This window comes from Mercenaria mercenaria, chromosome 16, assembly GCF_021730395.1.
Source record: "Mercenaria mercenaria strain notata chromosome 16, MADL_Memer_1, whole genome shotgun sequence".
In the NCBI taxonomy this organism is placed as follows: domain Eukaryota; kingdom Metazoa; phylum Mollusca; class Bivalvia; order Venerida; family Veneridae; genus Mercenaria; species Mercenaria mercenaria.
Window position 1 is genome coordinate 69421203 of NC_069376.1, and position 15981 is coordinate 69437183.

The 15981-nt window shown below is 35.4% G+C and overlaps 1 protein-coding gene across 4 annotated transcripts in view; it reads right to left on the reverse strand.

The window, feature by feature from the left end:
* Positions 1 to 8204: 8204 nt before the first annotated feature.
* LOC123540704 (RNA-binding protein 24-B-like) overlaps positions 8205 to 15981 on the reverse strand; it is a 46344-nt gene continuing 38567 nt past the window's right edge. For all 4 annotated transcript variants that reach the window (XM_045325940.2, XM_045325941.2, XM_045325939.2 and 1 more), the window contains exon 5: positions 8205 to 12973. In XM_045325940.2, the coding sequence (XP_045181875.1) occupies positions 12661 to 12973 (313 nt within the window). In that variant the 3' untranslated portion in view covers positions 8205 to 12660. The remainder of the gene's footprint in view (positions 12974 to 15981) is intronic.

Genomic DNA, 15981 nt, shown 5'->3' on the forward strand with positions numbered 1-15981 from the left:
GAGCTTTTTAAGCCTGGACAACATAGTTTATGTTATATACATTGTAGCTTTAATGGTGGAAGAAGAGCCAAGTTGTTCACCTGGGTGTTATCTTAGGTACGTACCAAGCACCTGTGTACAGCCGTTGGTATTTCGCAATAAAATCCATCCAGCTGACTTACGGAAGCTCGGTGGTTCTACCCGGGTGCACACTCGTGTTAAAATATTACACGTGTCTTTTTCCACCGTTAAAGCCGGAAAGTCGCTATATGATCTACATCTGTGTCGGTACGACGTTAAACCCACCTCATAATAGATTTAAATACATGTAAGTGTACACTAAATGATTTGTGGTTCCTTATCAGTACTCGGGCTAATGACCTGAACGTTAACTACCATTTTTGGCTATGGCAGAAGGTAAATAAAATCTTGTTTACATTAAAGCCACAATATTTATTTTTCATGTATACCCTTGAAGAGTATTATTCAAAAGTAAAATTATTTAAATGTGAATTGTCGAGATACTGATAAACGCTGCATTTTAACAATCAAACAAGTTTAGTTATGTTCTATCATGTTAGTGCAAGGTGTTCTTTATCTTCACATGTATCTAATCATGTATTATGAGTAATTGTTACCATTGGCATTGGAGTTGCTCATATACTTTGAAACAAACATGCACACGAACTGGGTTCACCTACCCTCCAACCCCCACACCCCAACCTAATATTTTGTATATTTTTTTGTTTTGTTATAGCTTTAAAGTCTCTCCAATACAGTTATGTTGTGTGATGGCTTTGCAACTTTAGGTCAGATGAATTTCCATAAGCCCACATTATGATGTCTTGTGTTATTGGCCTTTCCTAACTTTTGATGCTGTCTACCCAGGATGAAAGAACTATCATAAAACACCAAGTAATATATACCTGCTGACTATCAGTTTTAGCAGTAAATAGTTTATGAAAATTATCTATTAGTAAAAAATATGTATTTGTCAAAACATGCAGTGTTCCAAGTCATTTTGTTTACGGACTAACATTTTTATTTATGAGATGACACAATTTTCAAATACATCTAACACATAGTACTCCAATGACATGGTAAAGACGTTGGAATACAATATGCAGTTTCAACTAATTAGCCCTGTTAGTTAGATCATGCTGACCTACAGTTAATGGTTGAAGAGCATGGATGCCGATCGGGACGCTATTCCCGACATGGACAGGGCGATACTTCTGACACGCAAAATTCTTGTCAGGGCGATACTTCTGACACGCACAATGCCCGTCAGGGCGATACTTTTGACACGCAAAATGCCTGTCAGGGCGACACTTCTGACACGCAAAATGCCTGTTAAGGCGATACTTTTGACAAATAAAATGCCTGTCAGAGCGATACTTCTGACACGCAAAATTCTTGTCAGGGCGATACTTCTGACCCGCAAAATGCCTGTCAAGGCGATACTTCTGACACGCAAAATGCCTGTCAGGGCGATACTTTTGACACGCAAAATGCCTGTCAGGGCGATACTTCTGACACGCAAAATGCTTGTCAGGGCGATACTTCTGACACGCAAAATGCTTGTCAGGGCGAAATTTCTGACACGCAAAATGCCTGCCAGGGCGTTATTACTGACACAAAGAGCTAAGATGTCCACCAGGTAATTATTTCTGACATGGACAGCGAAGATGCAAATAAGGGCGTTATGTCTGCAGGTAAGATGGACGGCCGAGACGGCCAACAGGGCATCATTTCTACGGACAAGAAGCCCATTACGGCGATATTTTCCCACGGACAGACAAGATGCCCATCGGGTCGATATTCTCCCATGGACAGACAAGATGCCCATTGGGTCGATATTTCTCCTATGGACAGACAAAATGCCCATTACGGCGATATATCTTCCATGGACAGACAAGATGTCCATCGGGTCGATATTTCTCCCATTGAGAGACAAGATGCCAACCAGGGCGTTATTTCTCCCATGGACAGACAAGATGCCCATCGGGTCAATATTTCTCCCGTGGACAGACAAGATGCCCATCGGGGCGTTATGTCTCCCATGGGCAGACAAGATGCCCATCGGGTCGATATTTCTCCCATGGACAGACAAGATACCCATCGGGGCGTTATGTCTCCCATGGACAGACAAGATGCCCATCAAGGCGATATATCTCCCACGGACAGACAAGCCCATCGGGGCGTTATGTCTCCCATGGACAGACAAGATGCCCATCGGGGCGTTATGTCTCCCATGGACAGACAAGATGCCCATCGGGGCGATATATATCCCACGGACAGAAAAGATGCCCATCGGGGCGTTATGTCTCCCATGGACAAACAAGATGCCCATTAAGGTGTTATTTTTGACATGGACAGGCACTTGGTTGGAATTTTCAATTCATCCCTAGCTGAATCCTTACGATAAAATTGGATGCAAAGTTACACAAAGTGGTTGGGTGGTTCTTTATCAGTACTCATGGATGAATGACGTCAACTATTTCAGAACTACCTTTTTGGTAAATGTCTTGTTTACATTACAACCACAATATCTATTTTGATGTATACCCTTGAAAAGTAGAATTTGAATTTAAAATCGTTAACATTTAATAGAGATAAACACAATGTATGTATTAAAACTGCTGTGAATTGCGTAGGCACCACCGTCCTTCGTTTTTAACCATGAAGCGGCCTCGCAGCAAAATTGTTTTGTCCCTATATTATATAACTAGAACTCTATTTTCTCATTTATAGACACTAAGAGCAAACGAGAAGGGAGCAGTAGTCCATTGGTTAAAATTGCAAAACTTAGAGGAACGTGGGTTCGAACCCCACTAGGGTCACGTCCACACCTTATATGACACCAGTACTGGTTTTCTCAGGAAGTTGACTCGAGAGTAGTTAAAACAAGCTTGAAGCTTTCCTCACAATTATACCTCTGTTACAAAGACGGCGTTCTCTACTGATCTTTCTGTATATATGTATGGACGACTTTCAAGACTGCAACTAATGCTGATACATTCAAATCAAAAATTTGAATATTAAGAAACTGTATACATACTGCCTGCGTGGCAGAGTTTTTTCCCTTTTCAAGGCAGTAAAAACAAACTCTAGATTATAAACGTTGTGGACAGTGGACTACAAATATTTGGCCGATGTCTCGGATACTGACCAGTTTTACGTTAATTGGATAAAGACCAATGAATGCATACGAAAAATACTCAGAAGGTGTGGTATTACGTAAAACACATTACTGATAAGGCAGTCTGAATGTTAGGGATAGTGAAAGAGTTGATGGTATTGGATGGAACATTTGACCTTGAGTTGTGACCTTGACCTTGAGCCAACATGGCTGACTCATAAGTTCTGCACATCGTCTTCATTAGGTGATCATTTGACCCAAGTTTCATGAAAGTCCTTCAAGGGGTCTAGGAGATACAGAGCGGACAAAAAACTGGAATAATTATAGGTTATTAGCTTTGTATCGGGAAATATGCACGAGTTCTTCAGTGGAAATATTGCGCGACTTTAGGAGCGCAATATTCTTCTGCTGAAGAACGAGTGCTTATTTCCCGATGCAAAGATAATAACCTTTTTATTACATACGCATCTACACGCATAAATATTACGTAAATATCATAAATATGTTCAATAGCCTGAATAGGATTGACGATACTGAACTAAATAGAAAAAATAGTGCAACAACACACACTGAATTACGTCACGCACCCGATATGAAATTCAGGCGTCAGTGTATGGAAAAAATATTGACGTTTCCGGTACCAGTGTAACTTAACGGGGAATAAAACAAGTATGTCATAATAACGAGATACCCTGTAGTAGCAACGAAGTACAGATTATTGGGAACGGGGTAATATGGACTTGTAACATGATACTTGGTGGCAAGTATAAGATGTTGAGTATGTGCAATGAAATAATTTATTCTGAAAGCGAGATCTTTTGATGATGGAACACTGAAAAATGATAGGTAGACATGAAGTATAAAATAAATAGTGCCTTGCGTTTGCGTTCTTTTTGGGGGAAAAGGTTATGAATGACTGTGATTTAACAGACAGTCGTCGCATATTGAGTCTTTACTGCGCAGTATTACATACTAAGAGTAAGAACCAAATTTCTTATAACAATGTGTAACTACTGCTTAATAAAATTTACACGTTTGCTATTTAAGATAAATAGATGTGTTTGCATTCTTTGGAGAAAAATAAAGGTTACCCCCTCGATTGTCGTTTTTGTCCAATTGTTATTGAGAAAACTCAAATTTAGTTCAATAAAATAAATAATCTTTACCCTTAATCAACAGCAGGCCAATTTTATCACGGTTTTAGAAATTATTAACATGCAAAAAATGTATTAATATGCTTACAACTAGTCAACCACGCTTTTCAGGGGATATTTTCTTTTGTTGTTATATCAGACATTGATTTGAATTTGACAGATGCAGTTTAAAATCATTCTGAATTGTTAGGATTGAACATATAAGAGATGTTTGCAAACTTAAACGAAACCTTGATTGGTTTATTTGCCTTGCTACTTAATTTAAACAAACTGTAGATTTCACCGTTGCCTGGTTAAACTCGATTATACGAAATGAACTTAACCGATAAGTAATAGAATGAAAATCGAGTGCAGTAAGTAAATATGGCCGACATCATCACTGGCTTATCAAGAATGCGTTGATAAGAGTGGCATACAATGATTTACAGAATAAAACACGTGTGTCTTTCCCTTATTTAGAGCAAAGGAGACCAGAAATAATCTTATCAAGTTTTCCCGGAGTCTATGTATTTTTTGTAAATTATACGCATAATAAATCAAGTTTGTGGCGTTTTGGAAGTTATCAAGACCTTAAGAATGTCCCAGACTGTATTCTATTCACTTATCGCTAGTATGTTTCCGTTTGATTTGACCTAATGACCCCCGTTTCCTTCCAAATAAAGGTATTTTATTTTAAGCTACATTTAGTCAATTTTATATCTGGAGAAATGCCACATTCACATAATTGATTAGAAAAGAAAAATGCATTGCGTTACTGTGTAAAATGCATGGGTAAACTTGTTCAGATAAAATCGTGGTGCAATCAAAGAAGTGAACAATCTCAAACAATCGTAGACATATTTTACTTTATTCCGCGCACAAAAAAGAGGTCACAGGAAACCGCACTAAATATAAATAAATCCACGACAGACATGTTTGTCTTTTTGTATCAACTCCGCTTTACATCAGACTTCAGCGGAATAGGAAATACTGCACCACGAGGTCAATATTTACCGCCAACAGGAACTAAAATATTTAAGATACAGTGTGGTGTTGCGTGTAGCAAGCTTAACCAGTGGTACTTTCTGTGGTTCTCACTACATTGGAAAGCATCTTCGGCCAAGTCGGCTTTGTATAGCAGCGGATTTCCGATACATGCGGCGTGGCATTTCATGTGGCGTGTCATTTCGTTAAGCACTGTCGCATTATAGCGACGTTATTATGAAGCAAACATTTTTTTGAATGTAAATGTAAAAAAGCTAGCATTTGCTGGTATACTGACATTCAATAGAAATCATTTTTAGCTGAATCAGCAGCGTAACGCAAGCATTATCAACTGTCCATGCGTTGTACAGCCAACACGAGCAAGAGTCTAAATTATACATTTGTTTAGCATTATAAAGCCAGCACTGTCCAAATCCAACATTGAAGAGCCAGTTGTTTTAGCTCATCTGGAACAAAAGCTCATGGTGAAATATTGTGCTACTCCTGCCATCATCCGTCGTAAACATTGTTATTTTTAACACTCTAGAGGACACAATTTCATTCCAATCTTAATGAAAATTACTCAGAACTTTTGCTTCAGTAAGGTCTTTCAGGAGTTTGAAACTGCGTTGTATGAGTTTGAAAACTAGGTCACTAGGTCAAATTATAAACTAAAACATTATTATCACTATTGTAGCCATATTTACTGTCTGGTCTCTACGAATCATGATCAGAATGTTTGTCTTCATAAAATCTAGGTCAGGCTAGAAAATAGGTTATCTTGGGTCAAAACCTATGTCACTGGGTCAAAATATAGAAAAAACATGAAGACATTCTAACATGACCTTTATGAATCAAAGTCAGGGTGTCTTTAAGAAATCTAGGCCAAATCAGAAACTTGGCCATATGGATTCCAAAACTAGGTCACTAGTTTAATTAGAAAAACAAGCTGGATGTCATATTTTTTATCTGATCTATTTGAAATTTGAGCAGAATGTTTCCTTTGTGAAATCTAGGTCATATTAAAAACTGGGTCATCTGGGATTATAGATCACTAGACGATAATCATAGGTTTTTTTTATATTAAAACTCAAGAGGCAATTTTTATTCAACCTGATATATTTGAACCGGATCAGAACATTTGTCGTTATGAAATCAGGTCTGTTTTGAAATATGATGTTCGGTCGAAAACGTTTGTTAACTCTCCAAGAGGAAACGTGTTCTATATGACACATTTTCAGAATGTTTGTCTTTATGGAAAAAAAGAACCTTGTTCATCTAGGTTCAAGAATTAGGTCACTATATCAAATTATAGAAAACAAGCCTTGTTAACACTTTAAAGGCCATATTCCAACAGACTGTTTGCTTTTATGAGTTCTAAAAGCTTAAATGGTTCGAGGTAGGTCAACTCTGAGGAAGACAATAACCATTAATTTTTGCATAACTTTTGACCGAATAAGTTAACATCCATCAAGCGCTTCGTAAGAAGAAGAATTCATTTGATGTTGTTTTATTTGTATTTAAACTACAGGGCCCTTTGTTACTTAACCGGGACCATTTTAAAGCACCCGAGGAATGTTTTATGCAAGGAATTTTCTGATCAAGTTTGGCGGTCGTCTACTTGAGGTTCAACCGAAGACAGTGTTTAAATTTTTGCTGCTGATATTGTTGTTGCTTTTGGTTCTAACGTCCCTTGAGCTAACAGAGGAGGAGTCAAGCGGAACAACATTAACAAACTTGGGATATTTTATATCTTTACCTCTGGGGACGTCTTAGTACGACCAGTCAGAATCGCTTGGAGATACTTGAGAAAATCTTATCCAAAGATGCTACAGAGCAAGTCATAACAAAAGGAGAGGTTTAAGAAGCTGTTGTGTTGTCATGTTTAACTATTTTAGCTCTGGCGGCCCCTAAATGCATTTAATCAAAACCATCTGAGAGAAGTCCATGCCAGGACGATACAGTCGATGTTTATTGTGATTCTGGCCAGAAGATGTGGATGATGAACAATGGTCTCGATTATAACAGTCCACTTCGTACCCTTGGTACAGGTGTACTAAACCTTGGCAATGTTCATTATTCTTCCGTCGTATCGTCAGTGTAAATACAAAGCTTTGGCATTTCCCCCATGAAACTAAGATAGTTCATGGTGAATCAATGTATGTCAGAATTTTACAGTGGAAGTCTTTAGGAAATAATTCAGCCGACAGCTGATCTTCGAAGTTGGCGTTGCATTGTACGCAGATTTCAATTGTCTGACCTCGAAGTTAACCTCCACGTTAGAACCAATGTACTCACTTTATAGGAGAGCTAACATTTTTCAGCTGTACTGGAATTGTACAACGGAAGAGGCCAGTACTGGTTGTTTCCAGGAAGACGGTTTCGTGTGTATCTGTGCTATACACCGGGCACGTTAAAGAACCAGACTGTCTATTCGCAAAGAGCTAGGCTAAGTTAGCCGGACAGGCTTGTATCTAAAAGGATTTCTAGAAGAGGATGAATTTGGCACTCTGAGTGGCTGTCTTTGTGCCATGTAAAGCGCCCTTGAACGTGTTTATCATGAAAAAGGGCGCTATATAAATCTGGTATAATATTAATAATAACGTAAATTGTTCTTGTAGCCTCTGATCAGCTCAGATTAAACGTCGTTTGGGACATAAAATTCTAATTGTAATGTGACATCTTTTGTTAATGCTAATACACTGCAGTTGTATAAATGCAATATGGAAAACGGCATACTTCAAAGACAGATAGCGTCTTTGCTCCGTACCTAACAGTTCAACAAGTCTATCCGATTCGCTCACGTCAGACGAGGACAGGGGTGCAATGTGAACGACACTCAGTCAGAATTTCTGGTTCCGTCTTTGTGCGCATATGCACGTATAAACGTTGAAAACGTTTCTGTTTTCTCATTTCTTTTCTTAACTATTTCAATATTTATCTACAAATGTAAAACAAACAATATCTACTTTAGATTTAGATTTATTCTTCTTCATGATTTAACATAGGTAAACAATATGTCGTTTAACTGCTGATTATGCATAATATATGATTCCAGAGAATCTCGTGAATTACAGATGACGTAATCTATTATCGTATATGTTCGGCATGTTCCGTTGAACAGACTTGATGCATGATTTAAGGGTTTTATAACAGTCGTAGAGAAAAAGAAATTCTACCAGTCAAAATCTAGACTGGGATAACACTCGACATAATCCGTATTGAAACAATGTCCATCGGAAAATCCCGACTGTAATTCCAGTAGTGAGATAAGAAAAAAGAATGGAACGAAAAAACACGGAATGTGACGAACACAAACGACACTCATAGTCGTAAGATAAATATCTATGTTTTTGTATCTTTCACTAAATGGTGTTATGAAGTTATATAACTAAGACATATCAATTTCGAAAGATGTCGTCAATACATGATGGAATATTTTCCGAGTTTTTTCTTCTAAGTATGGATGAATGATTGTTTGCTCGAATACACAAATTATTTCCATTTCTCCTTTACAGAAATACTATTTCATATGAAAATAATAAATAGCTTAACAAATGATCACCGTACATATACTTTTCTCTAACATCCTTAATTTGACTAGTCTGATTTCATTTAAAAAAAGTGGATTCGAGTAAGATCTAAAGAGGTACATGTTTTACAGACCAGGGCCTGTATTCATCAAAGTTTTGACTTCATATTTCACAATGAAACCATTCTATCGCGATAGCAGCAATCTAAATTTAAACTGCTGCGACTTATCTTAGCTGTATGTCACTTACATAAGCTGCATGTCACTTTGATAAGCTAAATGTCACTTTTGAAGTGACATCCATGCCAAGTTTCTTTTAAAATCGATAAATTTTAAAAATAAAGGAGAAAAAAGAAAATTAGCATTTGACAAAGTTTATTTTTTAGACTTGTTGATGAATACGAGCCCAGAGTCCTTAAATTATTTATGTAGAACTTTTTCAATGAGCATGGCATTTTGATTTTCATGGAACAATATATAATAAAAATGATAATATTACTAATACTTAAATATATACATCTGAGTTTTTTGTCATATTAACATTAATTAACATTTACGTAACGTACATATAAACTACATAATACATATAACGTAAACTACACAATGAGATAATGATATTTTATTTACATGCTAACAACATAGTTACTCTAATGTATCCATAATTTCGTTTGCCAACAGTATCTAAAATGGGCAATCTTGTGCCACTCTTATATAAAAAAAATATAGGCGCTTACCATTTGTTCTTTTTTTAAATAAATACGGTATACAGTACCTTGCTTAAATCGTTTTATAAAAAGACACACATACAATGCCTTTCAACAATGTATACGACACAAGTTGAGCAATTTAAATGTTCCAACAAAACCATGAATCTAAACGATTCCAAATCACCATTAAATGGGTACAGTATTCGATCACGTATTTTCAATGACAGTTAAACTTCTATGAGAATGTATCTAAAATATATTTTTCCGATTTAAAGTTAATCCTTCCCGAAGACTTTTTGAACACATTTATGCTTTTGAGATAAACGGTAGTGTTAATGCGGAAAAATCAAGCTGTTTTAGATACTAAAACTTTCTATTTAAACAAGGCGTTTCTCTTTGATCTAAGCGAAATAATTCGATAATAAAATTTTATGCTTGCATGTTGTCACTGTCTAGACAATAAGCCAGATTTAGGCTAAAATAGCAAAAGTTGATGGCATATGATCGTATAAAGTTCAGATTTTATGCAAACCTGTTCTCAGATTCTATGCAAACAGTTTTGATTTTATGCAAACAAAGGGATTGTCTGCAGCAACGCAGTTTGAATCAATTGGAAATTTTCGTCCATTTTGGCCAATTATCGATCTTTCATCGGTCAAAGTCAGAGTCCAACAATTCCGTTTCCTTGACGCACAGCCTGTTTATTGTTATATCATCTCAATTGAAATTGCTTTTTTGTTTAACAAGCACAACTGGAAATGCTCAAAATGATATTTAAAAATAGCAATAAATTGCTTTTAGACAGTTTAAACCACCGGAAGTGTTATGAAATTTTGCTAAAGTAAATGTAAACTTTGTAAAATCGCTTGCAAATAAAACCCCACTTTATGAAAGTTGTCTCACGTTTACTTTTCACGAAGCCAAATTGATTCTTAAAATGAGTGACACACCTGTATAGGGGTGAATTTGTATAAAATCTGACAGAATATGCACGCTTCTTTCGGAAGCTTTGAATTTTATTGTTATTATGTCTAAATATATTGATCACTATTGAAAAATGTCTTTATCATTGAAGAAAGATTAACTAAGTGTAAAAGGGTATTTCCATGTGAATTCTGAATTATTTAAGCTTTCACAGTGTGAAGGATATATGTCTCATGTACAAAAATAGCAAAAATAGCAAAATATAACATACAGGCGAACTTTACGCTAAACAGTGTTTGCATAAACTTAAATGTAGAAAATTGCATTAACTCAAATGTAGAAATTGTTCTTAAGCGCCTTATACTGCTAATAATAGAGAAAAATATCTTCATTCTTTGATAAAAAATGAATCCTTTTAAGGTACAAAATGGTGGATGAAATAAAAGAATGAGAATGACCATATATCTGTTCTAGCAATACTACTTCGCTGATCACGTGATATATCTAAGAATTCGAAATGAAGGACTCGTTTTACGAGTTAAACAAACCCACTGATGTATGAAGTGAACTCTAACTTGTTTGAAGTAATGTATTATCATACCCTTACACCTACGTGTCTCTAAAGCAACTACGAATACATGAGATTCTTTGTGTACAGGCTAAAGACAAATTAACATTTTTCATTTCTTTTTACTAATTTCGAAAACAACCTTTTACATGCTTACGATAAAAGAAGTAGAACGGATTTAAACGGTCTTCAGATCATTTTATACTGTAATTGTATACATTGATATTTACAGTACTGCTGAACCATTTTGCGTTCTTATGTTTCGTTTCAGTAAAATCATATTCTATTTCCATTTAAAAGGTGGCTTTTCTTTTCAAGTTTCCTGTCGGTATGAATATTTGGCTGTCTTTAGCCTACAATACTAATGCTTAAATAATGACAATTATACGATGACGGTGCAGTAAAACTAAACAAATGTATAAATAAATCTAAAGCTATACAAAATACAAGGTGTGAGATGCCTAAATAATACTATCCGGCGATGCCCTTTACTGACCTATTTTTAGATTCAAGGTCACCATATGACCTTTGAAATAGACCAGTGAAAGGTGAATACTGATTGAAACGGTTTAAGTTTTTTAACTTTTAGTAATTTTCGTTAAAGAAGTATTTGTGTTAAATCAGCTATAGAAGGTTAACTCTACGTGTCGGCTATGTAGCACTTCGAACAAACGTAACAAAATGATAACTAAAGTCATGATTTCGTTGGGAATTAAATAATATAAATACATGAAGTAATTATCAACGCAATAACTTACATATAAATTACATATTTATATAACATTATTTACAAAACAATTTTTTTTATAAATATCTCCTTCTTTGAGAATAACCCCTATTCATCCACACAGAGCACATTTAACATTATGATCATATCCTATTATATCGTCGTGGCATAGCAACTACTTTATTTTTCATTCAATCATCGTAACCATGGTAACAAGAAACCAACAGGTCCAGCAGGCGTATGCAAAACCGTTTATCTTTTTGCTGCCACAGCACAATGCTACTCATTGACATACAGCGCATGTACAGTGGTGCTGACGAATTCAAACGCCACGTGCAGTGGTTCTGAGACAAATCGTAGCATAGGATGAAATAATCCATAGAATGACAAAATGTTCTAAAATGACTGGGCAAGGTAATAATATGTAAATTCTTGGACGGATCATATAGTTGATGACGAGATAAGAAAATGATGATCATTTAAAATGCGCCATTATACAGTTTTCGTCTCTGTATATAACATATATAAAACAAAAAGTGAAATGTACATGTAGAAGTAAAATGAGACGCATCCCCCCTCGCAAATGTTTAAAATATTATTTTACAGTCATACATTATCCAATCACACGATGAGCAACATATATACATCCCATCCTTCATTTACAGTCATTATAAATAACTTATCAAAAATTTTACAACATTTTCTTTAAGATTCGTACAATAAAATCTGTAAAAAACTGTGCTTAAATCACCTTTAACATTCTTTTAACAAGCAAATTGCATAGGGGGCGTATTTGCATCTCATTTTTATCACATTTTTTGTGCCTGAATTCCACAGTAATAATTTCAGATTTTACCCCACCCACTTTATTTAGATTCTCAAATATGTACTTTCAGTTTAACGTTGAATTGTCTTTATACAAAAGTGACTGCACTATATCTAAATCGCTAACACCTGATAGGTGTCATTGCATTCTCTCTTGAAGTTGTGGGGGCTGGTAAAATGCCGCACCTGAAGCAGCAGCGATCTGCTGTGGAACGGCATATGTGTATGGATTCGTTGCGGCTACGAGTCCGGTAGTGGACACGTTTACGTATGGATATGTTGCGGCTTCAAGTCCGGCGGCAGTTGCCAGCTGTGATCCGTAGGCGGCGGTGTAGTCGAGATATTGCCCAGGGGTAGGTGAGAGCGGCGACTGCTGAAGGGCAGCTGTGGTTAACACACTCGGAGCCGTCGCTGTGGTCATATACGGGGATGGATACACATATTGTGGAATGCTGAAATAAAAAGTAGTTCGTTTTGAGCATGGTGCAAGGATATTTTAAAACCAAAGGTGTAATCAAAACATTATTTCAAAGACAAAACTAAGTACTTTCCTTCCTAACATAAACATAATGATATTTTTATAACGCATTGATTATTAAATGTAATCACATATGTATAAAACTTAAATCATAATCTACAAATTTCTTTTCTGCTGAAAAAAAGAAGTTATCAGATGTAAACGTAAATGCCGTTTCAGCATGACTTTGAAACGCTAATTGACGGGATTTATTGAAAATAAATTTAGATGCAAGAGAAGACGAAAATAAACAGTATGTTTGCATTTCTGAAAGCGACATGATTTCAGGGGATTTCTAAAGTAAATCAAGGGCTGAAGTAAAGTCTTCACATAAATGAGGTAATCCCACGTGCGTGAAAGATACAATCACTATGACTGGAAATGACAGTGCAGTTTATTAAATGCACTAAAGTAAAAGCTTGTAAATTAAAGATAGTTGTGAAACAGATCGCAGTGACTTTCTTTTTAGACATAGTGGTAAACACAAAGACGTTGCGTATTTCTCGACATACCAATATCAAGGGCGAAATTAGTCTATGTACACTTTGCCATCTCATTTTAAAAACTGATTCCTATATTGAAAGTGTATTAAGTTATGTAAATCAAAAGGACAGCATGTTAAAGTTGATTGCTCACTATCTTCACTTACAACATTGTTCTGACGTCATGCATAGAAATATCCTACTTTCTGAACAAACATAATAAATCATAACTAACAAATCAAATTTATTAACTTAATCATCACATATTAATATTTCAAAAGCAGTATGAATTGACAGGTGCCGACGGGAGAAATAGTCTCAAATTAGACATGACCTGACATTGTTCGATACAAAATATCGTTTACATCCGAAATATATTCCTCTTTTGGGAAATTGATCGTATTTTAATAGGCAAATTCTCGTGGAATGTATTTAGAGAGATCAGAAAACTCGCCAGTTTGTCTGATAGGAAGTTCATTAGATGGACTACCCGCTGAAATTGACACTTTATTTTAAAAACAATGTAAACATAGATGATTGAAACGATAGCGGTAATATTTGTTCGTAAATTATTTACACTTTAACATGCCTTTCTTCGTCACCCATTTCGTGTGACAATATAGACCAAAACTTGACGATAAGGCTATGCAGAATGTTTAGGTAATCTGGCTTTATCCACTGTGTCTGGATATCAGTAATTGAATGAAATATTGAAAAATTGCTAATGAAGGGAATTACTCTTTCATATACAGAATGATATCCATAAAGGGATGTTACTCGTCATGTCGGAGTTACCTTTTCCCTTTAAAACGAATACATAATTTATATTTCGTGGAAATCAAGGTAACAAATATTAAGTAAGTTTGAAATTGTTGACCGAACACGAACTTCTTTCTTTATTGACCTACATGACGTCACTAGGTCAGTATGTCACATGCCGAGTATTCAAGACTCCCCAATCAAGTGCAACAGATAATCCGACAAATCTTCTTTAGGGAATTAAACGATTATCCATTCTTTAGCACGTCTGTTCCAGTTTAGGCCAGGCTTGATCACAGTTAAGTATTAATAAATACGGATTATACTGCAATAATCACAACTGTAGGCTTTTCTGATGTCAATATTTAAGAATTATCAACTTTTCGGATTACGGCGTATTAATTTCTCTAGGTTGCTCAATGCATCTTTATGCGATTCTTATCTGCCATGTCTCGTTTTTAAACGAGATTGAAACGTGATTTCTTTTAAGTTGTTTTAATTAGTTGAGGTATGTTGAGTCTTGTATAACTGATATTTATAATTATGCATATAATATTCCATTACTGACAAGAAATACCAAACAATACTTATATATAAAGAAACGGAAATAGTTGGTATAAGACCTATTTCTTTCTAAAGATATAAAAATTCACAATAAACTTTCTAATTCAATTATGCAGATTACAAACTGCTATTAATTCACTGAAATTATATATCAAATGACGCTGCAAATTTCATTTTGAAAGTAAAACTGAATGCATATCTTATCCTTTATCGGACGGATATCTAAGAATGTGACCGTATAATGCATAGGCATATAATACCTTGTTATTTTTAATTTATAAAATTTATGGAGTAGTGATTCATGATATCACCGCAGATAACATTTCAAATCAATTTCTGTGCATGTACACATTAAAATAGCTCGCCGATAATTCCGCTGATACACTGCATAATTTTACAAACTGTCAGATCTAAATCCATGCATAAGAGTTAACATAATGCATGTGTACATGTTGGATGAGTCATAATGGACTTTTACACTTTTTAAAGTTTTTCTTTCTCATGTGACCCTAGTATACAAACACTTTACAAAATGTTAGGTGTTTCATCGGGTGCATAATATATTTGATATGTAAATAACTGGTAGCCATTTTTAAAAATTGACCGTCCCACAGTGAATATGTTTAATCCGGGTAACTGGGTTAGACGAATATCTACAGTTGGTTTATAAGACTCCAGCAACATGCATGTTCGAAACCAGTACATTGCATTACGATACACGTTACATTAGAGTCCAAAGTGCAGAAAAAGAGACCTTTCAATTTTCAGTCCTACTTATTTAACTTCTTAAACGTATGCCTTCGCAACAAGCTTTTTTCCCAATAATTCTCAAATAAGTTGAAATTTTCATAAAGGCATGTCAGCTGTAATAGCACTGCAAAGCATTTCTGACGTACCTGACAGCTCTTTTATATTCCCAAGGACCGAAACTGCCATTGATCACTAATAAAATAAATTAAACTTCTTTAAGCACTCTAAACACAGTGTTAAAATTACCTATTTTGTAAATTAATTACCCATCTTATCAAGTTATTGAATCGGTTTTGTTAATAATAAAATGTTTACGGCTTTGATGTCCTTTTCAATAACAGTGAAATTGTAAACGTACATATTCTGAAAATGGATTGTAAAAAACTTT